Raw genomic sequence first — 25,984 nt, 5'->3', positions numbered from 1 at the left:
TATATATATAGATGAATTTGATTAAGTACATATTTTTAATCAACTCCATATTTACGAGATTACTTCTATATTAATGGGTTACATTAACTGAAACATAAATAATTTTTGTTTATTAGGTTGTATTTATTAATATATATTATAGATTTTAGATCAACTAATCCTGGAAAACAAAAAAAGTGAAAACGCAATTTTCCAGAGAGTTCTCGAGTGTGTTGCTGTCTTTCCTCCAAAATTCATATGATAATTTTTAATATTATCAAGGTTTCCCATCAACTCTATTATCGAGCAAATACCAAAAAAATGACCAATATATATATAATCAAACTAACACGTAAATTCAAGAGGTACGTATATTAAATTATATTTGCATGAAGTCTTACGTAAGTGTCTTAAGTGGCAACATCAACTGCACAACCATTACGATTTCGTATCAAATTATATCGTTTTATATGTGTGGTCGAAGGGATCTTTGGTCCTTGTCTGCTGACTCTGCTCCTTTCAACTATTTAGAGTTCAAAGGTTTTAGTTTATACGAAACAAATGAATAATGCAAAGGAATTTAATATTGTATAATTATTCAATAGATATCAATATTGTATATATGTGTGGTTCTTGTCATTGCCAAACTGCATTTTCCTCAGTATCAGCCAATTACGACGACGTTTGCTTTTGATAACATGTTCTAGAAAATTAGCCACATCGAACCGAAGACACAGTCACACAGATATCTCATGTGGACGATTAAACATGACATGGTAACCTAGCAAGTATTCAAACTTGGTCGAGGTAAATTATATGTATATCTTATCACTTACTTCATAAAAACAAAAGAAGATGTTTCTAATTAGAAGAAGACTAACTTTTAACAAACATCTTAAAACGGTCTAAAGTATATATTCTAAACACCTAAATACTAAGAACAATTGCATATATATATAATATCTCATATAATTGCAATTTCTTACTTGAACATCGTAGGGTTTTCGAAAGGTTCCACACACTAAAAATTTTGATCATATTTTTTTTGGTGTATGTTTCTTTGCTCCCCAATAATCGTTTTCCACAATACAAGACCATATAGAAGAAGAATCAAATTATACACAAAACGGGAACATCTAATAACAAAACTATTGTAAGAATGGTGTATGTTCTAAGGAAACTCAAGTACTAGTTACTAGTATGTTGTATATAAGAATGCGTTCGGCTGTTAAAAAAAAAGTTTTACATCAACTGTCTACCAGTTACCATTGAATCAACGTACGCAACTTTTTTTTCCGAAATTAATGATAGAAATCATTTCGTGCTAACCATAAGATAGTAGTTTTTTATACAGATTAATAATCCTTTGTATAATCATATTAAGTTTTATTACTATTATTTCATGCAGTCCATATACTGAGTGTATACAATCAGTCTATTAATTAATTCTCCAAAACGCTAATCAGCTAATGAGATTTGGTCAACTGTACTAACACGTGGACTTCTCGTTGTGGCAAATGATACATGCGCAAGCAAACCCCAAGCTAGATTTTGGACATGTTATAATAGCATTAACACCTACCTACTCTGCAACCTTATTCTTTTTAATGTAATTAACTGATTTTGTTATTGGTTCAACTTCATAATTTCGCACTTTGTAACGACTTCATTTGTCGTTGGACCCGACAGATTCTTCAATCTCTAACGCGGAGACATAACCCTAATATTACGGATGGTTTATACTATTAATCTTCATTAAAAATCGCTAAAATAGGTTATAAGATTTCCTTAACAATGATTATAAAGAGCAGGCAGCTATATTTAAGTATGTGTGATGTTCCTAATAATTTGCGATTGATAAGAAGAAGATATTAAGATATAATTTCATGATGCTTACATTAGATTTAGTCCGTAGCTATATGTAATTAATAATATTATTGATTTGAAAGTGATGCATACGACTATTGCTCTCAATGCAAATTAATTATTCACAAATCTTGTTATTTTCAATAATTTGAAGGTTTTGATCAATTATTAGTTTATAACTATGTCATTCTCTAGCTAGTTTATATAGTCAAGGTATGAGATTTTTGCATAACTGTCTATGTGAATAATATGTTCGGCCCATGAAATTCAATATTTAGAAATCGTACTATGTATGAGTGAAGGAAAATAAATGAATTTCTTTTCTTAAGTAAGATAATTTAAATATATAATAATGATAGTTTAAAAAAAAAAAAAATTAAAATAACGTAGAGAACACGAGTCGAAAAACTAGTGGTTCGTATAAGCGGCCAATGGTCCTCACATCATGGCATCATGCCATGCGAAAATATACCACCAATCTTTAGTTTTGTTTTCGTTTAATTATTGAAGCCAACTAAGATATAAACTTTTAGGTTTTACTCAATATATCCGCTATGAGTTGATCATTTTGAATTGGTTTAGTGTTAGAAATTTTTATATAGGAAAATACATGCAACAATCTGAAAATGAAAATATCGGTTAGACTTAGAATTTATATCGTTTTTTGGGACTGACTTTTGTTTGGCTTGATTAGAATCACCTAAGTTATAACCCAATGTGTATATTCAGAATCTCACACAGGAAAGCTAGTAGGTACAAAATATTTGGGAAACAGAGAGCAGCAGCAATATATTACAAAATAAATTAAACATACACACAGTCACAAATTTATTGGTGGATAATATTATTTTTTGTCTATAAAGTTATCATAATGTTTCCACAATTAATGTTTTCTAATTTCGGCAAATACCAAACTCCATTATTGCCATTCGAATTAAATGCGCTCCCCTTTCTCTATAATGCATAGAAAATTGACTTTTGATAAAATTTCCCCTTTGACCTTGCAATCCAAGGGAAATGGTTGGTCTAATATTTTAACTAAAGTATTTCTCTTCATTTTAAAATATTTTATCATCATAAGACATATCGAACGTACAAAACAATTATTTCAGTTATAGAGAAACTTTTATCGAAAACAAAAAAAAATGTATATATAGAGAAACTGGTTTTTTTTTTCCGTTTTTTTTGAAACAGGATTGAGATTTATAGAGATCAAAGTTAATCAAATTGAAATAAATATTATTGCGATGATCCTCTGACGACAATACTATAACACCACTAATGTTCAACATGAAAACTCAACCATTTATAAGTTGGGAAAATAATTCCCTTGAACTGTCTTAGATTTTTAAAGCTAAGTATATCGCTCAAACTAGCCGAAAAGAGTTGGAAAACCTGAAAAACTAGTCCAAAGAAAAATCAGGATGGAAGTTGAAATTGAGAGGTGCACACAAAAAAAAATAAAAAAAATTGAAATTGAGAGGGATAAACGTGACGTGGCATCTTCATGCTGGCAACAGCTAATGTGAAACCTTCCCACAAAGCTTGGAGAGCGACGCTTTTTAGTCGTTCATCAATCCTCACCCCATTGATTGTGTTACTTTCATTATCACAAACTGTTTCCTAATTAAAGTCCTCTTATTTCGAATTTATTTCAGTATAGTACTTGTGTGTTAAACTTAACAACGTTGAAACAACTATTTCCTTCATTTGCATTTGAATGTACAATGAAACTACATATTTCTACATTTTAGTATGAGTTTTTTTAGTTTAGTATATTTAATGATTATCTTTGTATACAATTCAAATCCAATATATATAAGAAACTCTCATTATTAATCTCGAATAAGAGTACGTACACATTAAATCTTATATGCTAAAACTAGGTCTCGTTTTAGGGATGTTTATAACCATCTTTGAGATTATTGATGCATGGTTATTGGTTAGAAAAAATATACGCTTGTTTTTCTTTCCTAGGTTGATTGACTCATACATGTGTTTCATTGAGGAAGGAACTTAACAAAACTGCACTTTTTTCAACGTCACAGCTACTTTAAAAGTGATCAAAGTATATCAAGAAAGCTTAATATAAAGACATTTGTTTCAAGGTTTCGTAAGTGCACAATATCAAGAAGACAAAAATGACTAATTTTGTTTTCAGGAAGCATATATATTACACGAACACAAATCTATTTTTGTAATCAACACCGACCATGGTTCGATTTACTTGCTTAAATATATGACATTTGCACTTTTGAGATGCATGTTATTTACACCTTATAAAACTTACTTGAACTTTAATAATATTTGACCATATATCATCTTGGAAATATAAAATGTAAACACGAAACACAAAAGGAAGTTTTCGTTGTATTTGCATCTATATTTCTATATTTCCAAAGACTAAAACACTATCAATGTGTTGTGTTCAATTTTGAACGTTTAACATGTAAGCATAAAAACAAACTCAGAAAAAGAAGAAAAAAAGAAGAAAAAAATCATCAAGGCATGTCTCGTATAGCTGCCACAAACGTAAAAATAAAATAAAAAGCATCCATAATAATGGATAAAAGCATCGTATAAACGCAAAATCTATTAGATTTTTGTTTTTATGGGACACGTATACCAATTGATAAACAGAGGACGGCACCGAACCATTTTGACTTCCCTCTTCTTCTCTCCCTATAAATACTTTGTACTTCCCCTTACGGACCCTACGACCTTTTGTTTCTCTCTTCTCTATTAATACTATAGTTTTCCTCAAACTCTCTGATTAGCTCATAAATACTAAACCAGTTGACCATTTTTTTCTGATAAACAATCAATGGCAAGGTCACCTTGTTGCGAGAAGAACGGACTCAAGAAAGGGCCTTGGACATCTGAAGAAGACCAGAAGCTTGTTGACTATATCCAGAAACATGGTTATGGTAACTGGAGAACCCTCCCCAAAAATGCCGGTACGTGTCTTAATTTTCATTTATTATTCATGTTTTAGTTATGTTTTTCGAAAGTTTCAAATTGTAATATGTTTTTTTCTCTTCATCAGGTTTGCAAAGATGTGGCAAAAGTTGTAGGTTAAGGTGGACTAATTATCTCCGACCAGATATAAAGCGAGGAAGGTTCTCTTTTGAGGAAGAAGAAACCATTATTCAGCTTCATAGCTTCTTAGGAAACAAGTAAGTTTGCTTTTTTTTTCTCCTCCGACAATATCTACTATGAAAATAGTTCAAGATTCTTACGTGTTTGGTTTATCTTGTTATAGGTGGTCTGCGATTGCGGCGCGTTTACCAGGAAGAACAGATAATGAGATCAAGAACTTTTGGAACACTCATATAAGAAAGAAGCTACTTAGAATGGGGATTGATCCAGTGACTCACAGTCCACGACTCGATCTCCTCGATATCTCATCCATCTTAGCTTCATCTCTATACAATTCATCTTCACATCACATGAACATGTCAAGACTCATGATGGATACTAATCGTCGTCATCACCAGCAACATCCATTGGTTAACCCCGAGATACTCAAGCTCGCTACCTCTCTCTTCTCTCAAAATCAAAACCAAAACCTTGTGGTGGATCATGACTCGAGAACTCAAGAGAAGCAAACAGTTTATAGCCAAACCGGAGTAAACCAATACCAAACCAACCAATATTTCGAGAACACGATTACTCAAGAACTCCAATCTTCCATGCCACCATTCCCCAATGAAGCTCGTCAGTTTAACAACATGGATCATCACTTCAATGGTTTTGGAGAACAAAATCTTGTTTCAACTTCTACTACGTCAGTCCAAGATTGCTATAATCCGTCATTCAACGATTATTCAAGTTCAAATTTTGTCTTGGATCCTTCTTATTCGGATCAGAGCTTCAACTTCGCAAATTCGGTCTTAAACACGCCATCCTCGAGCCCGAGCCCGACTACGTTAAACTCGAGTTACATCAATAGTAGCAGTTGCAGCACTGAGGATGAAATAGAAAGCTATTGCAGTAATCTCATGAAGTTTGATATTCCCGATTTCTTGGACGTTAATGGTTTTATTATATAATTCCAAGAAACAAAATAAAACTCGAGTGGGATACAGTTTTCTTTTTATTCTTTGTTGTAATCTTAAGACTTTTTTTTTTGTTTTTCCGATTTGTTTACTTGTAAAATACTGTTTTCGTTTTGTTGTTAATTTGTTATATTTCTCTAGAGTTTATAGCTAATACCATTTTTAAAATTATGGAGTTTCCATTATTGATATACACTTTATATTTAAATATTAATATTTGTCCGGCTTTACTTCAACATATGCATAGTTCCTGTCAATATTATTAAAAATTTGGCTCAATGATATGAGGTGCTGAAATTGATATGTACAATATATAATTGATATGAGGTGCAGAAATTTCCTGATATAGACATAGTATTTTAATTATTACATCATTGACTTATGTCATGTTTCCCAAAAGGTATTAATGGAAACGTATGATCCTAACCAATAAAGTCCAAATGATTCACCATAAAATTTCTATAGTTTTTTCATGATCACAAGATCTCCCACATGCATTTCCAGCAAGATATATATATTTGTTTTTTGGTTAAAGTTTCCAGCAAGATCTGAAGTAACTTTTTAAATGAACTAAAAACTTAAATAATAGTATTTCCTTTAAATCATCTCAACGACTTACAATACTACAAGAGTAGTACCAAAGGCTGCTACCATCATTGCTACATATATAAATGTAAATTCATTCATGTTTTAGAATTATTTTAGAAAGACCTATATATCGTATATGTTTCATGATAATTTGGAGTTTTCATTCATAAAATCAAATAACCAATAATTAGTTTAGTTAAATATTCAATTCTAAACACAAAAACATACAGAAATGAAAGACACACTTTGTATGGCTAAGTTTAATTTAAATTATTGGAATCACAAAGTGACGAACCGGACCGGGAAGAATTGCAGGCGCGTGAGGGACACGTGTTCTCATCTTTACATGAAGTAAAGGAGTACTGTTGTTACATGGGATTATGAAAAGTACCTAATGGGCTAGCGACACGTGTCTATATAGTGTCGATGACTTGGCATGTAATTAAGGCAAAAAGAAAAAAAGAAAGCCTCCTTATTATTGAAATCACGGCGTAGGTTTTTTGATGGCTTTACACGTGTAGTTATCACACAACCATTTAAGATTAGAGAACACGTGGAACTCAATAATAGATTAGTGGGCCCCTATTGTGTTGAACGACGATTTTTTTCTGATGAGGTGTTATTTTTTTGACTGCTGGATTGGACATAAGTACATGACACACTTTTTTTTTTTTTTTTAAAACAAACTAAAAAGGATGAATTGCAAAACTAACATCTTTTCAATAAATAATTAAGAAAATAGCATTATATATATATCAATTAACAAACTAACCTAAAGAGTATATTAAATAACTATAGGTGGTGGTAACTCCGGTGATAGCTCCGGCGACTCCGGCAGCTCCGACGGTGGCTCCGGCGACGGCAGTAATTCCGGCGGTGACTCCGGCGACGGCGGTGATTCCGACTCCGGCGATGACTCCGGCGACGGCGGCAGCTTCGGCGACGACTCCGGAGACGGTGGTGATTTCGACGACGGCGATGGCTCCGGTGACAATGGGAACCCCAACAATGGAGTAATGGCTCCAGTGATGGCATTTATTCCGGTAAGGACGGTGGCGCGGCGGTGGCGGCGGTGGCGGCGGAGGGGCGGTGGCGGTGGAGGGGCGGAGGTAGTGGCGGTGGCAGCAACAGCAGTAGTGGTGATGGTGAGGAGAAAATTGTAATATTATATATTACACAACTATTATAGTGTATGTTTTTTGTAAATGGTTAGTTTCTTAATTTAAAAGTTTTTTTATGTTATCCATGCAAATTTCCCAACTAAAAAATGTAAACAACTAAAAAAAACTTTTTGATCGAATAAATGCTGTGATTTTGACATACGATTTTTTCTTCCTCATATGTATCTATTTTCAGTGCACCTTTCAAAAGTTATAGATGTCAACTATCTATTGCTGTGACTTTTTTGGCGGTTCTTCTTCTAAAGACCCTAATGATTTTCTTCGTCACTTTATAAGGCAAAGTCTTATGTTGTTTTGTGTGTAAAATGAACATAATTAAACCAAAAAGTTTTATGTTACAGGTGTATATCAAATTCAGCTTTAAAAGATCAACAATTACTATATAAAAAAAAACATTGTGTTTAGATGTCCTATGTATGAAACAAGTATAGCTTTTTAAAAAAATACTCATGGACGCATTCAAACTGCTTAGAGATGGATCTCACATTTATAAATACAAAGAGAATTTTCAGTAGCTAAGAAAAAACCGAAACTTGTGAAAACTAGAATTAAATAAACCATGCTCAGACACGAAATTACATTCAGTCAAAATTTATGTATTATGTGTTTTCGGAATCCGTTTGCCACATTTCAAAACAACATCATAGCCTACCATTTCTTGTTTTCTAAGTTTTTCAGATTATTAATTCTTATTTACCGAATGTTCTTTACTTCTTTATCCTAACAAGATGCGTATGTTCAATGTGCAACTCTCTTTTTAGTTTCGCTTAACTTACACGGGATTGTGATATTTCGAACCAATTACCGTGTGTCCTAAAAAGTTTCAAAATAATTATGAGTTGGAAGAAACAATGTGCAATCTATTGACTTCAAAACAAAGAATCAGATCAAGCATACAAAAGGGTAAACAAATTTTGGGCGGTTGCGTGCGTATATGATAATATGAATATATCGGACCAAAGCAAAAAGGCAAAATTTGTTTTACATGCTCTTGTTAGCTTTCGTGGGCTTTGTGTGTGTCTCCATGTCTTTGACAAACAACAAAACGTGTTTTTCTCGTATATGCACTTCGTGTTGTGTTTCTATATTGCCACTTGATCACAAGAAAACAAAACTTGTGGTCAAAATTTGGAGGTTCATAGAGTTAACCTAATTAAGTTCCCTCCTAAATTCACTCTATATCTAGTTTCTTTCGACTAGGTTTTCTTGGTAATTCCCCTCACCAAAAAGAAAACAAAAGAAAAATACTAATAGACAGAATCATTTTTGGGTTATCACTAAATGGTTCGAAATTTTTGGTCCATTTAGAGCATACGTACCGCTCAATTTTAATCATATCAAGATAGTCTGGTTTAAATCTGTGATCCATATGGTTCAATTAAAAATTATGAGATATTTTATTACATATCCACTAGTCCAAAATTTCCCAAAAGCTAGTTATTAAGCGCGAATTATTGTCGCCCAAAAAATGGACTACTGGACTTGGATAGTTAATTATTGTCGTCCGTACGATCAGAAGCTTCTATAATCACATGTGGTTGTTACAAATTTACAATGGTCAACGGCTACGTATTCCATACGTCATTTATACATCAAAATGGGTTAATGTCTACTTTTTCTCACTAAAAGGAAAAAAAACTATGAAACATTAAAATGAAAAGTGAGACATTGTAGAAATTACTAGCGAGTAGAGAGACTATATCAAATAAACTAATTGGAAGACCAAATATAAATGAGCAATGACACCAAATGTTTTTAGAATTAGTGACTTCTAATTTAAAAGTTAATTTAGCCTTTATCCACCAAGCTAAGTTGAATTTAAGTTGGTAAATATTATTAGTAGTTTGTTAAACAGAAGATTATTAATTTATTTGAAAAATATATCAAGAAGTGAAACTACTAATAAATTTGTTAGACAGCTACTTTTTGTGAAGTGGATTGAGAATTACATACAAAATGCTTGTCTAAAGAACATCATCCAATCATTCATGGTTGGCCCATAATATTAAATGGAAAGTGGAAATAGTTTTCTTATAAGAAAAGCAAAACAAAAACTATAAATCAAAGAAAACAAGAACTCTTTTCTAAATTAAAATTTATAGACCAATTTAGTCAGCCGTCCAAAGGAAAAAAATTCAGATACGTCAATTTTCAAAAGTTAAGATAAGAGGCCCTAAAGTGGATATGTGTCTTTTGCAGGCATATTGTGGGCATTCCTATGGTTTCATACTTGGTGAAAGCAATTGGTTTGAGTTTGTTAAAGAGTATCTCTATGGAATTGCATTAAAAACATTATTATATTTGAACATGCTAATGGTAGCTAGTATGGTAAACTAATATGTATATTAAACCAAGTTCAACTTCTGCTACACACATCATTTTAGTCTCAATGCAGAATTGACATATTAGTCGTAGATTCCAGAGATTAAAACGAATTTAAATTTATGATTCTCTACTTATCAAAAACAGAAAACACTAGATAATAGATATTATTTTTTACGACAGTGGTCTGTAATGAGTGACATAAAATGTGGGAATAGATACAAATCATGTTGTGTTGGGTGTAGACGATGCTACTCTTATATAACAAGGAAATTTTAAATTTTAGCATCTATACTAATTTTTGGAGTCTAGAAGACTGCACTTGCTATGTAAAATAGGCATAACTTGCAAAACGGAGGAAGTCTTGGTGTACATTGGATCTAAACCCCTATAATTTGGATATAACTATTCCAAGTTTATGCCTAATTATTCGTGTCGATACTGATGATTCATTATTTGCAGCTTGAACATTTGTATTTTAGTCAACTATTACCCCGATTAATTTTTATTTTAGTTTGGTGACTTTAGTGTTTAAAATTATCGCATATTAATGAATGTGTATTTACTAAAAGTTTCAGCGTGGTATATGCATAACCGTTGTAGTTGTCTCTGCTAACTATAAAGTAATGTATGTTGAAAATGTTAATCATGAATTTTGTTCTTGTGGTGCCGGTAAAATTGTTTATTGTGAATTTGTGTTTGGAACCATCCGTTTTTGAAAAGCTGTAAGTGAATCGCTAGTCGTAAGATCTTAACGGAAAAAAAATATACATTTGATAAGAAGATTCTTCCGACCAAAAATTCATTGTATATGTTTATCTTGTTATAATTGACAATAGTGGAAACTCAGACAAAGTTTGGTATTTGATGTCAAGTACACGGACTGAATCCAAGTACAAGGCCATCGATTTTATTTTTCCATTGAAAAATTAAACTTTGCTGTCATGCCAACAAAGTATGACAACCAAAGTAAAAAATGCCAAACAATTTGGACTTTGGAGCCCAAAAAAACAACATGGTACATAATTCTAGTCAACTCAAAATATGAAAAGCCCATCACAAGCCACAAGCCGAACTACAAAACTAATGTCTAATGATATTAAATCCAACATGAGTATTATTCAACGCAAAACATACAAATAATACTGTTTCAAAATACCCATCAAGTCTCTGTAGAGTTCAGAGTTTAGACTCAACCATGTCTCTAAAACTCTAAAAAACCACCGAAACTCTGGTGAGATAATACTTAGAAATTGCAAATAAAAGTAAAATGATATACATACAGCTTCTACTTTTGTATATGACAGATTTGCAGGTATTAAGAAAATCTTATAAATGATTTTGTATGTTTTTGAATAACTTTTAAACTTCTTTTACCAAAATTAATTATAACTTATTAATATTATAAAGGTAAAAGCTACTTTTTACAAAGTTAAAAAACACGTTTTGTAACAAAAATTAGCGTTACGTTTTGTCGAGTAGTATATCGAATTTATGTTTAGTCAACTAAAAACTAATGCAAAATTAGCGTTACTTATTGTCGCGTAATTCATCGAATCTATGTGTAATAAACTAAAAATTCATGTAAAAAATTAGCATTACTTTTCTTCACATAGTATATCAAATTTATGTGTAATCAACTAAAGATTTATGAAATTTGAGTTATTTTTTTTGTCGCGTAATATATCGAATCTACGTGCAATTAATTTTAAATTTATGTAAACTAGACATACCTTTTAATTTTATTAAAAAATATCCAAATTTAGAAACTATCATCATATATCTAGTAAATAAAAACTAAAAAAGCAATTTTTTTTGTTTATTTCTTCAACCAATAATATATAAGCAAATTAGTGTTGTATAAAAAAAAAAACTAAAAAAATAAAAAAGACCAGAGGAGAGGTAACTGAAAAACTGAAGATCCTCTCGATATTTGCGATCATACGTTACCAAAACAAGACTCTCGTTCTCCACATATTTACAACTTTGCCACTTCCTTCTCTCTGCAAATAAAAGACTTCCCCTTTTTGCCTTTCTCTCTCTATACACTTCTCTTTCTCTCTATCACTACAACGCCGTTCTTCTTCTCTGGTTTCAGATCACTTACTCCGAGAGATTCCACCGGAATTTCTCATCCAAAATTCAGAGAAATTTCGAGTCTTTCGAGAATGTCGGAGAACGAAATCGTCCCTGACGAGTTTCGTTGCAACCGCTCTGATGGTAAGCAATGGCGGTGCAAGAGACGAGCTTTAGAGGGGAAAAAGATGTGTGAGAGTCATCACTCGCAGCAAAGCCTAAAGCGAAGTAAGCAGAAAGTTGCAGAGTCTTCTAAGCTTGTCAGATCAAGAAGAGGAGGAGGAGATGAAGTGGCGTCTTCAGAGATCGAGCCAAACGAAAGCAGAATTAGGTCTAAGAGATTGGGGAAATCGAAGAGGAAGAGAGTGATGGGTGAAGCAGAGGCTATGGATGAAGCAGTGAAGAAGATGAAGTTGAAGAGAGGAGATTTGCAGTTGGATTTGATAAGGATGGTGTTGAAGAGAGAAGTTGAGAAGAGGAAGAGATTACCAAATAGTAATAATAAGAAGAAGAGTAATGGAGGGTTTAGTGAATTTGTTGGAGAAGAGTTAACGAGGGTTCTTCCTAATGGTATTATGGCAATTTCTCCACCTTCTCCTACTACTAGTAATGTGTCTTCTCCTTGTGATGTTAAAGTTGGGGAAGAGCCAATTTCGATGATTAAAAGGAGGTTTAGGTCTAAGAACATTGAACCTTTGCCAATTGGGAAAATGCAGGTAACTGAAAGCTTGAATTTTGATACTTTGTGTTTGTGTATCCATTTTGTTTCTTTATTTACTCTATTTATTTGGTTTTGTTGGTTTGTTGTTGTCAAGGTGGTTCCTTTCAAGGGTGATTTGGTTAATGGAAGGAAGGAAAAGAAGATGAGGTGTCATTGGTGTGGAACCAGAGGATTTGGGGATTTGATTAGTTGTTTGAGTTGTGAAAGAGAGTTCTTTTGCATAGATTGTATCGAGAAAAGGTATCGTCGGTTATGTTTGCTTTACTTATTTTGTTTGCATCTCTGGCCTTTTTGCTGATGGATAGTCTCATTAGAATTTAAGCATCTGTATCTAGTTTACTAATTGCATGAAGAGGATAGTTCTCCTTAAACATTCAGTAGTTTTGTGGACCTAAGACATCTTGAGGGTTATTCATTCACCTATGGTAACTACTTAATTGCAATATTTCTTCTGTTTATGTCCATACAGAGTATTTTCTTTCCACTTTTAAGGAGATCTTGCTTAAAGTTTAGGATGTAGCATGGGGTACTCTTTCCTGCAATTTTGAGATTGCTTCTGGAATTTCTCTGTTTCGAAAATTTTGCTATTAGGCTGCTTGATTTTGATCTACTAATTGGTTAGAAGCAGTCATCAAACTGTTTTTTGGCTTGGAATTAATTAGGAACAAGGGATCGAAAGAAGAAGTTGAGAAAAAATGTCCTGTATGCCGTGGGTCATGTAGGTGCAAAGTTTGCTCAGTCACTAATTCTGGAGTCACTGAATGTAAGGTCTGACTATCTTAAGAATTCATTGGCATTAAAATTTTACATGTTTTTTCCATTCTTCAGATATTCTGTAACATGAACTTGTTTACTTCTATAATATGTTCCAGGATTCTCAGAGTGTCAGGAGTGATATTGACAGGGTTTTGCATCTACATTATGCGGTGTGCATGCTACTTCCAGTACTAAAAGAAATCAATGCGGAACACAAAGTGGAGGTGGAAAATGACGCAGAAAAGAAAGGTGTTTAATATTTGATCTTAATCTTTCTATCTTAAGATGATTTTCTTGTTTTTAGGACTGAAATATCCATAATTAGACTGTTATTCGGATTCTTTCTTTGCTGGATCCTTCGGTTCTGTTAAGTTAAACTCACTCATATCTTTTGATTCCTTTTCACATTTGTGATAGAGGGAAATCCAGCTGAACCACAAATCCATAGCTCTGAATTAACCTCTGACGATCGACAGCCCTGGTTCTCACTTTGCTACCTTATTCTACCTTAAGTGTGCATATGATGTAAATTTGCTCTGAGTTTTTCTCTGACAAATTCTTTGAATATTTGTCTCAGTAGCAATGGTCGTGACTTTGCCGTAGTGGATTTGCAAAGAATGTGCACACGCAGTTCCTCTGTTCTCAGGCTAAATTCTGACCAAGATCAGAGTCAAGAGAGCTTATCTAGAAAGGTTGGATCGGTTAAATGCTCGAATGGTATAAAATCTCCAAAAGTGTGTAAGCGGAAAGAAGTCAAAGGGTGCAGCAATAACCTTTTTTTGAGTCTATTCCCTCTGGAGTTGACAAGCAAGTTAGAGATCAGTGCAGAGGAAGTAGTCAGTTGCTATGAGTTGCCTGAAATTTTAGATAAATATTCGGGATGTCCATTTTGTATTGGAATGGAAACGCAATCTAGTAGTAGCGACAGCCATTTGAAAGAAGCATCCAAGACAAGAGAAGACGGAACTGGTAACTTCTTATACTACCCCACAGTGCTGGATTTTCATCAAAACAATCTGGAACATTTTCAGACACACTGGAGTAAAGGCCATCCTGTAATAGTTCGTAGTGTGATAAAGAGTGGTTCAAGCCTGAATTGGGATCCAGTAGCCTTGTTCTGTCACTATCTTATGAACAGAAACAACAAAACCGGTAATACTACTGATTGTATGGATTGGTTTGAGGTTAGTGACTTGTGTTCCGTGATGTTACTGGTGCTTATCTTTCTGGATTGGAATACCTTTGGTCTCTTAATTGGTCTGTTTCTTATTCAATAACAGGTAGAAATTGGTGTCAAGCAATTTTTTTTGGGGTCTTTGAGAGGAAAGGCTGAGACTAATACTTGTCAAGAAAGGCTGAAGCTGGAGGGATGGCTTTCATCTTCATTGTTTAAAGAACAGTTCCCAAATCATTACGCTGAAATACTGAATATTTTACCAATCTCCCATTACATGGATCCAAAGCGCGGTCTACTAAATATTGCAGCCAACCTACCTGACACTGTACAACCACCCGATTTTGGCCCATGCCTCAATATTTCATACAGGAGTGGTGAAGAATATGCACAGCCTGATTCTGTGAAGAAGTTAGGTTTTGAAACTTGTGACATGGTATGTTTTCTTAGAACTTCCATTCTTGGAAGAGTTTTCCTTTATTTCACAATTTCCTAGCTTTACGAATTGAAGATCTACTCTGATTGTTAGCTAAAGAAGTAGTGGTCAGCTAAATATCCTTTTGACTTTTCTCGTTTAACTTTTCAGATCTACTTATATTTTTCTAAACCTTTTGATTTGCTCTGCAGGTTGATATCTTGTTATATGTCACAGAAACACCTGTATCCACAAACCAGATTTGTAGGATAAGAAAGCTAATGAAAAACATCGGAAGAGTAAGATCTAAAAATCCGGCAAAGGGGAGGGAAAGCAGATTTGATAAGGGAAAGAAACGAGATAGGTTGGATGACTATTCCAGTTCTGATTCAGAATCTTCACAACACTGTTTAGGCGCTAAATGCAGAGGCAGTGAGTTTGAGGGAGAGGAAAGAGAAAGTTGCAACTACTCTTGTGAAGAAGAGAGCCTAAGCAACACTTATGGTGCCCAGTGGGATGTATTCCAAAAACAAGATGTTTCTAAACTTCTTGAGTATATTAAGAACCACTCTCTGGAGCTAGAATCCATGGATTCCAGCAAAAAAAAGGTAAGTTATGTGTTGATGGTTCGATTGCTTCTACAAAAGATCAATTGTTGATGTTCCCTTGTTGTTAACTGTTATGTATCATTTTGGCAGGTGAGTCATCCATTACTTGAGCAGAGTTACTATCTTGATGAGTATCACAAAGCAAGGCTTAAGGAAGAATTTGGTAAGTATCATATCCTTATTTCTTCTACTTTTTTCTTTCCATTTCATTATGTCTGAACAGCAGACTCAAATTCATGCTGCTTATTTTGTTTGTTCAGACGTTGAACCATGGAGTTTTGATCAATGTGTTGGGGAAGCAGTCATCCTCCCTGCTGGATGTCCATACCAAATTAGAAAGAATAAGGTATTACTTTTAGCACCCAACACACTCTTTCCTTCTTTTGTAATCTCAAAGTTATGAATCTTTTTAACATAACTTTTGCATATGTTTGCTAGTCTTGTGTAAATGCGGTTCTGAAGTTTCTGTCACCTGAGCACGTTAGCGAATCTATTAAACGAGTGAAGGAGCTCAATCAACTTCCTCAGAGCGTCAAATCGAAAGCAAATAAGATTGAGGTACGTTCCCTTAGTTTAAAAGTTAAGACAAGGTTGAGTTAGAAAGGTCTGGTGTTTATGTAATAATATATTGCTGCAATATCCAGGTGAAGAAAATGGCGATTCATAAAATCAGCGAAGCTGTAAAGGAAATTCGGGAACTCACATCTTCGGATTCAACTGGTGCATTGAGATTATATAACTAGAGCTAGAGGTACCAATCTTGATTCTTGACCATTGGTAATTACCCTATTCTTCTGGGAAAGATTCAGCTGTTGAGTTTCAAGGAGTCGTAGAATGTAAAAATATATAGAAATAAAGAGACAATAGCTAAGAGAAAGAAAAAAAAAAGAATTCATTTACCATTCCGATTGTTGTTGGATGATATAAAGAAGCATTGATATCAAATTTGATAGTGGAAAATATCTTGATTATACAAAAGTCTAATTACATATGTTGGTTTGTTATTGTTGACAACCTAATGATCATATATACACAACTTAGTTACAAATATTGACTTGCTTGGGCTCATTTTGTTCTAAGAACAATCTTACCTTTTGCATCGTCATGCATAATTGGTAGAACTATCTCCGGAGGCTGAACCCTCCAGACTTTAGGATCCTGAAACTGATGTCCTAACTTAGCCAATTTATCAGCGACTCGATTTCCTTCTCTGTAAACATGGCTCAACACGCAGTTGTTCAGCTCAGGCATAACCACTTTGATGTAATTCACATGCTTATTTGTCTTTTCACATCTCAATCTCCCCCTCCTCGAGATGATATCCATTATGATCTTGGCATCTCCTTCAAGCCATAGATCCGTCAACCCGTTCTCTAGAGCCAGCTCGAGCCCTCTTTTGAGGGCTGCGAATTCTGCCATGGTGCTTGTGGCTTCCCCTATGGATTCTGAGTACCCAAGAAGGAACTCGGCTTTGTGGTTTCTGAATACCCCTCCAATGCTGGCTTGTCCTTCTCTTCCTCTGGATCCGTCAAAGTTTAGCTTTATCCGTCCATTTTCAGGTTTCTTCCACACAACTTTGACAGGCTGTTTGTGGTAGTCTCGGATTAACAATAAAGTAGCCCGGGTTTGCAGCAACCCTTGGAATCTAGCAATCTTTGTGAAAGCTAACATAGGGTTTAATTTTTTTGGTAACAGATTTTCTTGTCGTAAAAAATGGTCGACTCAGATATTTCTTTTGGCTCTATAGTCGTGGTGTTATACCAAGAGTAGGCAATATTGTGGAAGGGGTTTGTTAGGGAAATGATCCTTGCAAGGAAAGCAAAGAATGATCCTTAATTGAATTGAAAGGGAAGGCACATTTGCAGAATTTAGTAAGCAGTGTTATATGAGGAATGTTTTGAAGAATGATTCTGTTTCAATGGAGATTTTAAGTAGAAGAAGTTTTAACGAAGAAAATTTAAATAAACATGACTACTTTTGTCTTATCCCTAAAATACTGAAGGTCTCTCCTCAACCTCAGGAGGATCTCTCTTTCTCTCTCCCTCTCTAGAAACTTGCAAGCAAAGAAGGAATGAGAAACAGAGTTACCCACATTTCCCGGAAACATAATAAGTTCTTATACATGAAGTTATTATTTATGTTGGTTCTGTTTACGAAGCAAGATTCACAACATATCAAACAACTAAGAAATGATTCAATATAGAGAACACTTGTCATACTGGAGGCCACTTGTCATAAAAAGAAAAACTGATGAGTCTTTAGTGTCCAAGAAACAGATCGATCGATCCCCACTAAGACATTGTCTGATACTTTTTTCCCATACATCGTGGATCCATTCCCTCTTCGACCAAACTTCCACAGGTTCAAACCAAACCGGAAATCACAGAGTTCGGTTTACAACTCAAGAACCTAAATTAAAAGGATCCTAAAACCAGAGACAAATAGATAAGCAAACCGAACCGTTGACCCTGTCAAAAATACGTAAGTTCAGCATTACCGATCCGGTTATTATATTATTCGACCCGGTCCGAGATTATTTTTGTTCATAAAGTGGAACCGTCCTCACTCTATCCCTCAGCTTAATCCGCCGTCGTTGGTTCAAACGACGGTCGTATTGATCTTCGCTGATTGGATCTTTATAATCCGTACAAACTCCCGGAGCTCTTGGCCTATCAATGTCCGGGATTGATGGAGCTATCCAAACCAGCTGCTCTGTTACGCACCTCTGGAACCACGGCGATAAGCAAAGGCGTCGAATTGACTCATCACGGGAACTTCATTACTTTGCTGTTATTTCCAAGCAAAGGATTGTGAAAAAGTATGAATTTTCTTCATTATAGTACATGCAGGAGTTATGTTTTCTGTGCTGAAAAAAATAACATTTTTTCTTGGTTTCTGGTTTGCAAATTGCAGGTTTCTCGATTGAAGAGGTAGCTAGTAAAGTTCCAATTGCATTTCTTTGATGCATTAACAAAGCATTCAGATTTGAGGTCTCATTCAGCGAGTAAGATCCAAGACATAAAGATCTTCCACAATCCGCACCTCATAAGTATAAATTCAAATACAGCAGGAGGGATGTGAAAAAAAAAAGGAGTCTCTAGGATGTCCTTAAGTAGTTTATTTCCCATTAATGGAAGATTAGTTTTAGTTTCTAGTTGGTTAAAGTTTCAGACTTTGAGTTCTTATTGGTCCTGGAGAGAAAAGAAGTGAGAAATATAAACTTATTTTAAATGTTTTCTTGTAACTTATAACTTCTTATTTCACACACCGTTGACCTGATTCGTTGCACCAACTCCTAAATTTTTATATTGAAATTTTTATATATCATCATGCAGGACCCAACAAGCTTACAATGGCTGTCCACTTGTGTCTGTCTGTTACTGAAATTTATAATTGTTTTTGATCAGCAACTTGTGTTCTTTCGGCTGTGAGCTAGTTTAAAGAACACACGGCTTTTTTTTAAGGTCAAATTAGGTCGACATTTACCATATAAAGACTCATTACACACTGGTGGGTTTCTCATAGATTAGAGAAAAAAAGCTTCAAGCTTTCATGGAACATGTCAGAGTTATCTTCTTCTTTGCTTGTTTCCTAACGCTTGCTCCATTTCATGCCTTTGCTCAGGTAGATTCCTATGAGTTTGATCCAGATTTCAACTGTGTTGATCGTGGCAACTTCACGGCGAACAGCACTTTTGCCGGGAATCTCAACCGCCTTGTCTCCTCCCTCTCCTCACTCAAATCCCAAGCTTATGGCTTCTACAACCTCTCTTCTGGAGACTCATCTGGAGAAAGAGCTTATGCAATTGGTCTGTGTAGAAGAGAAGTCAAAAGAGATGATTGTGTCAGCTGTATTCAGACAGCTGCAAGAAACCTCACCAAGCAGTGTCCGCTGACAAAACAAGCTGTTGTATGGTACACGCACTGTATGTTTCGTTACTCAAACAGGACAATCTACGGAAGAAAAGAAACGAACCCGACTAAGGCTTTTATTGCTGGTGAAGAGATATCAGCAAACAGAGATGACTTTGAGCGTCTGCAGAGAGGACTATTGGACAGACTCAAAGGAATTGCGGCTGCTGGTGGGCCTAATAGGAAATACGCTCAAGGAAACGGTTCAGCTTCGGCTGGGTACCGGAGATTCTATGGAACTGTGCAATGTACGCCAGATTTGTCTGAACAGGATTGTAATGATTGTTTAGTTTTTGGGTTTGAGAATATTCCGAGTTGTTGTGATGCTGAGATTGGTCTTCGGTGGTTTTCTCCTAGTTGTAACTTCCGGTTTGAGACGTGGAGATTCTACGAGTTTGATGCCGACCTAGAGCCAGATCCACCTGCAATTCAGCCTGCTGATTCACCACAATCAGCTGCAAGAACTGAGAGGACAGGTACATAGAAATGTTTGAATGTTTCTCTCGTGTGTGCTACTGCAGATGTTGTCCCTAGCAGAATATGTTTTTGTTTCTAAGATTAAGATAGTGAATGTTTTATTGCAGGAAAGGGCAAAGGTGGATCTAAAGTCATTATCGCGATAGTCATCCCGATACTTCTTGTTGCGTTACTCGCAATTTGCCTATGCTTGGTCTTGAAGTGGAGGAAGAACAAGTCTGGATATAAAAACAAAGGTAACACAGTGTTCTTCTTCGTGTTATCGTTATCTTGTTACTAATGGATTAACTATTAGTTCTGATAAATACTATCTGCGTATTCAGTTCTTGGGAAATCACCTTTGTCGGGTTCAATTGCCGAGGATGAGTTCTCGAACACAGAATCACTCTTAGTTCATTTTGAGACTCTAAAGACAGCAACAGATAACTTTTCTTCAGAAAACGAACTTGGACGTGGTGGGTTTGGTTCAGTTTATAAGGTAAGCTTCTTCGAACAAACTTCTTACCGGTAACTTTGGTTTATTTATTTGAGAGATTTATAAACTTGGGATTATGTATCTCAGGGTGTGTTCCCTCAGGGGCAAGAAATCGCGGTGAAGAGATTATCGGGTAATTCTGGACAAGGAGACAACGAGTTCAAGAACGAAATATTACTACTTGCAAAGCTTCAACATAGGAACTTGGTCAGGCTTATAGGTTTCTGCATACAAGGAGAAGAAAGACTCCTTGTCTATGAGTTCATCAAGAACGCTAGTCTTGACCAATTTATCTTCGGTAAATCTTTTTCCGGCTTTTACTCGATCTGATCCTACCATTCTTCTTCCGCTCTGCATTGACCATTGCGCCGTTGCAGATACTGAGAAGCGTCAACTTTTGGATTGGGTAGTGCGGTACAAAATGATCGGAGGAATTGCTAGAGGACTCCTTTATCTTCATGAAGACTCTCGTTTCCGGATAATTCATCGTGATCTTAAAGCTAGCAACATTCTTTTGGACCAAGAAATGAATCCGAAAATCGCAGATTTTGGATTAGCTAAACTCTTTGACTCAGGCCAAACCATGACACATCGATTCACAAGCAGGATTGCAGGAACTTAGTAAGTAAATTCATTTAACTAACTTATAAATCCAGGAAACACCAGTATAAACCAGTTATCATTTCAATTTTAAGCGGATATATGGCTCCGGAATACGCAATGCATGGACAATTCTCTGTGAAAACAGATGTTTTCAGCTTCGGTGTATTAGTCATTGAGATCATTACAGGTAAAAGAAACAACAATGGTGGATCGAATGGTGACGAAGATGCAGAAGATCTTCTTAGTTGGGTAAGTACAGTATCCAAAACCAAGCTAGTAAATGGGGTTTCAGTTTTGGTCATCTTGTTGATAAAATTTGTGATTCTGTTTTTCTTTTCAGGTGTGGAGAAGCTGGAGAGAAGACACTATACTAAGCGTGATCGATCCGAGTTTAACCGCAGGATCAAGAAATGAGATCTTGAGATGCATACACATTGGTCTTTTATGTGTGCAAGAAAGTGCAGCGACTAGACCAACAATGGCTACGGTTTCTCTCATGCTCAATAGCTATTCTTTTACCCTCCCGACGCCTTTGAGGCCTGCGTTTGTGTTGGAGAGTGTCGTCATACCTTCAAATGTTTCTTCTTCAACGGAAGGGTTACAAATGTCGTCAAATGATGTTACTGTTTCTGAGTTTTCTCCTCGTTAATCTGTAAATGTTTTGATTCTTCTCTGAAAACCTTTGAAATGGGTTTTGTTTGTGTGATTTTTCAGGCAGCCTGGCTTGATCTTGTTGTGAATAAAACATGAATGTGAAGCTGTGAGATACTTTTTCCTTTGTCTCATTTTTTTTCTTCCAGTTTATCGTTACTTGATTTCGTTTTAAGGTACAATTTGATAGAAGTATATATATATGTCAGTAAGTTTAGAAAATTGGATAAGAGATTTATATTGAGTCCACATATATAAATATGAGAGTTGAAAGATGATCCACTAATCATCTACAGAAGTAAAAGAAATTGTAAAATAAATGGCTTAGACGAAATTAGATGGTTCCTAGTTAGTCTTATATTTTCTAGTAGGTTTGAAAAGTATTCAAACTCTTTAGTTTTCTTTCCTGGTACTTGTGGGGAAAGAAGTGAGCAATGAACACTTCTAATTTAAATAACGTTTTCACACCAAGTCGTTAGTTTCATATTGTGAGTCTTTGAATCTACTACCATCATGGACCCCCACAACCTCATAAAGACTCCACTTGTGTTTGCTACTGGGTTTTATAATTGTTATTGATCAACAAGTTTTGTTCTTTCTGCTGTTGGATATTGATTTAGTTCAAAGACCATACTGCTTTTGAATAATTCCAAGGTCAAGTTAGATTGACTTCTTCCATTTTTAGACTCGTTATTACATTCTGGGGTTTTCTCATATAGATTACAGAAGAAGAAAAAAGCTTCAAGCGTCCATGGAACATGTCAGAGTTATCTTTTTCTTCTTTGCTTGTGTCCTAAAGATTGTACCATTTATCTGCTTAGCACAGAAGGATAAATATGAGTTTCCTCCAGGTTTCAACTGTGTAGCTAGTGGAGGCAATTTCACGGCCAACAGCTCTTTCGCTGGTAATCTCAACGGCCTTGTCTCCTCTCTCTCGTCACTCACATCCAAACCTTATGGCTTCTACAACCTCTCTTCTGGAGATTCATCTGGAGAAAGAGCTTATGCAATTGGTCTTTGTAGAAGAGAAGTAAAAAGAGATGATTGTCTCAGCTGCATTCAGATAGCTGCAAGAAACCTCATCGAGCAGTGTCCACTGACAAATCAAGCTGTTGTGTGGTACACACACTGTATGTTTCGTTACTCGAACATGATAATCTATGGAAGAAAAGAGACGACCCCAACTCTGTCTTTTCAAGCCGGTAAAAATATATCAGCAAACAGAGATGAGTTTGATCGTCTGCAGATAGAACTATTGGACAGACTCAAAGGGATTGCTGCAGCTGGTGGGCCAAATAGAAAATACGCTCAAGGGAGCGGTTCGGGTGTGGCAGGGTACCCGCAATTCTACGGAAGTGCACACTGTACGCCGGATTTGTCTGAACAGGATTGTAATGACTGTCTAGTCTTTGGTTTTGAAAAGATCCCAGGTTGTTGTGCTGGTCAGGTTGGTCTTAGGTGGTTTTTTCCTAGTTGTAGCTACAGATTTGAGACCTGGCGATTCTACGAGTTCGATGCCGATCTAGAGCCTGATCCACCTGCTATTCAGCCTGCTGACTCCCCAACATCAGCTGCAAGAACTGAGAGAACAGGTGCATAGAAATATTTGAATTTGTACTGTTGCAGCAGTTGTCTCTAAGATTGAATGTTTCATTTCAGGAAAGGGCAAAGGTGGATCTAAAGTCATTGTTGCGATAGTCATCCCAATAGTTTTTGTTGCGTTATTTGCAATTTGCCTATGCTTGCTCTTGAAGTGGAAGAAGAACAAGTCTGTAGGTAGAGTCAAAGGTAACAAACACAACCTTCTTCTTTTGGTTATCGTTATCTTGTTACAAAGTATAAACTATTTATCCTGAGAACTATGTTCATTGTCAGGATCAAATGCAGAGGATGAGTTCTCAGATTCGTTGGTAGTTGACTTTGAAACTCTAAAGGCAGCAACAGATAACTTTTCACCAGAAAATGAACTTGGACGTGGTGGGTTTGGCTCAGTTTATAAGGTATGTTTCTTTGAGAAAACTTCTTAACGGTAACTTTGGTTTCCCTTGGTTAGATTTATAAGCTAAGGATGATGCATTTCTTAGGGTGTGTTCTCGGGTGGGCAAGAAATCGCGGTGAAAAGATTATCGTGTACTTCAGGACAAGGAGACAGTGAATTCAAGAACGAAATTTTACTTCTTGCAAAGCTTCAACATAGGAACTTGGTTAGGCTATTAGGTTTTTGCATAGAAGGACAAGAACGAATCCTTGTCTATGAGTTCATCAAGAACGCTAGTCTTGACAATTTCATCTTCGGTAATTGTTTTCCGCCGTTTTCTCCATATGATGATCCTACCGTTCTGTTTTTTCTGCTCTGTGTTGATCTTTACGCTGTTACAGATCTTAAAAAGCGTCAACTTTTGGATTGGGGAGTGCGATACAAAATGATAGGTGGAGTTGCTAGAGGACTTCTTTATCTTCATGAAGACTCTCGTTACCGGATAATTCACCGTGATCTTAAAGCTAGCAACATTCTTTTGGACCAAGAAATGAATCCGAAAATCGCAGATTTTGGATTAGCTAAACTCTATGACACAGACCAAACTTCGACACATCGATTTACAAGCAAAATTGCAGGAACTTAGTAAGTTACTTCATCTTACTAACTCATTAACCAAGAAACACCGGTATAAACCCGTTATTCATCTTGTAGCGGGTATATGGCTCCAGAATACGCTATTTACGGTCAATTCTCGGTGAAAACAGACGTTTTCAGCTTCGGTGTATTAGTCATAGAGATCATTACGGGTAAGGGAAACAATAATGGTCGATCAAATGATGACGAAGAGGCAGAAAATCTCCTTAGTTGGGTAAGTACACAAAACCAACCAGGTAATTGAGGTTTGAGTTTGATTCATCATGTTAACTGAATTTGTAATTCTGTTTGTTTCTCAGGTGTGGAGATGTTGGAGAGAAGACATTATACTAAGCGTTATTGATCCGAGTCTAACCACGGGATCAAGAAGCGAGATCTTGAGATGCATACACATTGGTCTTTTATGTGTTCAAGAAAGTCCAGCGAGTAGACCAACTATGGATTCGGTTGCTCTAATGCTCAATAGCTATTCCTATACTCTCCCAACGCCTTCAAGGCCCGCCTTTGCGTTAGAGAGTGTCATGCCTTCGATGAATGTTTCTTCTTCCACAGAACCGTTATTAATGTCCTTGAATGATGTCACTGTTTCTGAGTTATCTCCTCGTTAGGAAGCTTAATCTGCATATCTTTTTAGTTTCTTCAATGATGGATTTTGTTTGTGTGATTTTTTAGACAGCTTGGCTTCATCTAGCTTTTGAAACGAGTAGAAGTTATAGCTTTTTCTTTTAGTTCTACACATTCGTCGTTAATGGTAGATTTGTTTTGCAAATTCGATTTTACTGTGTTTTAAAACATATAACATGAAATTTAACTTAAGAAAATGAAAATAGTATTAGACTTTTACTAAGAAAAGCTTTCTACTTTATCCTACACATGAAATGCATACACATTGGTCTTTTCAAAAGCAACAAATCAATGTTAAATACAGTTTTCTTTATCTTAACTCCTAATAATGTAGCTATAGAATTCATGACTAAGCATTGTGGACCCTTGGAGCATTTTTAGATGGAGATGGGTGTTTGTTTCTTTATTAGGTTTTGTTGCCTAGTAGCCACATTCTCTCAGTTAAACTAATACATTTGTAAATTTTCACTTGTAATCAACTAATCCACCAAATGAATCAATAATGTAAACTCCAGAATCGATCTGGCATTGTATGAGTATCAATATATGCTTTAGTGCCACTTGCTAGTGCAATCCACTTGAGGTTTGGCTGCATCGATATTAGATATAAATACTTAAGCGTCATGCAAAAAAAAGATTACTAAATAATTGTAGGGTTATTATGGGATTTTAGGCGAGCAAACAACATTTAAACTTTGAAGGAATACAATTTGAAATATCAAGATACGTAAAATATGTCACGTGCAATAAAATAAAGAGAAGACCCATCCAAATCAAGTGTGCGATACTTTGACCATATGAGTCAATGTGGCGGCCAAAGGCAACAAGCATATCTAATCTAAGTATTATATAACTAAGCAAATA

The 25,984-nt window shown here is 35.4% G+C and overlaps 4 protein-coding genes, 1 non-coding gene and 2 pseudogenes across 17 annotated transcripts; 6 read left to right on the top strand and 1 right to left on the bottom strand.

Moving 5' to 3' along the window:
- Positions 1-4,552: 4,552 nt before the first annotated feature.
- Positions 4,553-6,123, top strand: MYB102 (MYB-like 102). Its single transcript, NM_118264.3, has 3 exons — positions 4,553-4,802; positions 4,892-5,021; positions 5,108-6,123. The coding sequence occupies exons 1-3, from the start codon at positions 4,670-4,672 to the stop codon at positions 5,895-5,897; spliced, it is 1,053 nt and encodes a 350-aa protein (NP_567626.1). The 5' UTR covers positions 4,553-4,669; the 3' UTR covers positions 5,898-6,123.
- Positions 6,124-6,917: 794 nt separating this feature from the next.
- On the top strand, positions 6,918-7,508 carry AT4G21437 (annotated as a pseudogene). Its single transcript has 2 exons — positions 6,918-6,929; positions 7,290-7,508.
- A 4,534-nt stretch (positions 7,509-12,042) lies between these two features.
- On the top strand, positions 12,043-16,518 carry B160. Its single transcript, NM_118263.3, has 12 exons — positions 12,043-12,786; positions 12,886-13,031; positions 13,454-13,559; positions 13,664-13,796; positions 13,965-14,028; positions 14,125-14,731; positions 14,828-15,157; positions 15,349-15,744; positions 15,835-15,907; positions 16,005-16,090; positions 16,183-16,302; positions 16,389-16,518. Exons 1-12 carry the CDS (start codon positions 12,163-12,165, stop codon positions 16,485-16,487), a joined length of 2,784 nt encoding a protein of 927 aa, NP_193874.2. The 5' UTR covers positions 12,043-12,162; the 3' UTR covers positions 16,488-16,518.
- Positions 16,519-16,809: 291 nt separating this feature from the next.
- On the bottom strand, positions 16,810-18,510 carry AT4G21420 (annotated as a pseudogene; the record flags this gene model as incomplete). The annotated part of the gene is made up of 1 exon: positions 16,810-18,510.
- Positions 18,307-19,391, top strand: AT4G03065. 2 transcript variants are annotated; one of them, NR_144010.1, is made up of 3 exons: positions 18,318-18,562; positions 18,658-18,748; positions 19,369-19,391. It is a non-coding gene; the product is annotated as an uncharacterized misc_RNA (transcript). The 2 variants fall into 2 exon arrangements; NR_144011.1 differs by lacking the exon at positions 19,369-19,391 and having other exon boundaries at positions 18,307-18,562; positions 18,658-19,029.
- Positions 19,087-22,611, top strand: CRK29 (cysteine-rich RLK (RECEPTOR-like protein kinase) 29; the record flags this gene model as incomplete). Of its 3 annotated transcripts, none has more annotated exons than NM_118261.4 (7): positions 19,087-20,131; positions 20,240-20,368; positions 20,456-20,610; positions 20,695-20,905; positions 20,985-21,228; positions 21,303-21,459; positions 21,551-22,611. In NM_118261.4, 7 exons carry the CDS (start codon positions 19,297-19,299, stop codon positions 21,857-21,859), a joined length of 2,040 nt encoding a protein of 679 aa, NP_193872.2. In that variant the 3' UTR covers positions 21,860-22,611. The 3 variants fall into 3 exon arrangements, with proteins under 3 accessions (NP_193872.2, NP_001329810.1, NP_001320020.1); NM_001341488.1 differs by having other exon boundaries at positions 19,672-20,131; positions 21,551-22,008; NM_001341489.1 differs by having other exon boundaries at positions 20,985-21,459.
- Positions 22,142-25,465, top strand: CRK28 (cysteine-rich RLK (RECEPTOR-like protein kinase) 28; the record flags this gene model as incomplete). 8 transcript variants are annotated; one of them, NM_001341487.1, is made up of 7 exons in its annotated part: positions 22,142-22,621; positions 22,713-23,453; positions 23,521-23,649; positions 23,737-23,861; positions 23,946-24,484; positions 24,554-24,710; positions 24,796-25,191. In NM_001341487.1, the coding sequence occupies 6 exons, from the start codon at positions 22,994-22,996 to the stop codon at positions 25,102-25,104; spliced, it is 1,719 nt and encodes a 572-aa protein (NP_001328840.1). The 8 variants fall into 8 exon arrangements, with proteins under 8 accessions (NP_001328840.1, NP_001328835.1, NP_001328834.1 ...); NM_001341482.1 differs by having other exon boundaries at positions 22,613-23,453; positions 23,946-24,156; positions 24,241-24,484; positions 24,571-24,710; positions 24,796-25,465; NM_001341481.1 differs by having other exon boundaries at positions 22,613-23,453; positions 23,946-24,156; positions 24,241-24,484; positions 24,796-25,465.
- Positions 25,466-25,984: the final 519 nt, after the last annotated feature.

The sequence above is a fragment of the Arabidopsis thaliana genome, chromosome 4 (genome assembly GCF_000001735.4).
Source record: "Arabidopsis thaliana chromosome 4, partial sequence".
NCBI classification, from domain to species: domain Eukaryota; kingdom Viridiplantae; phylum Streptophyta; class Magnoliopsida; order Brassicales; family Brassicaceae; genus Arabidopsis; species Arabidopsis thaliana.
The sequence above is the reverse complement of the archived record's forward strand: the minus strand, read 5'-3'. Positions and strand labels throughout refer to the sequence as shown.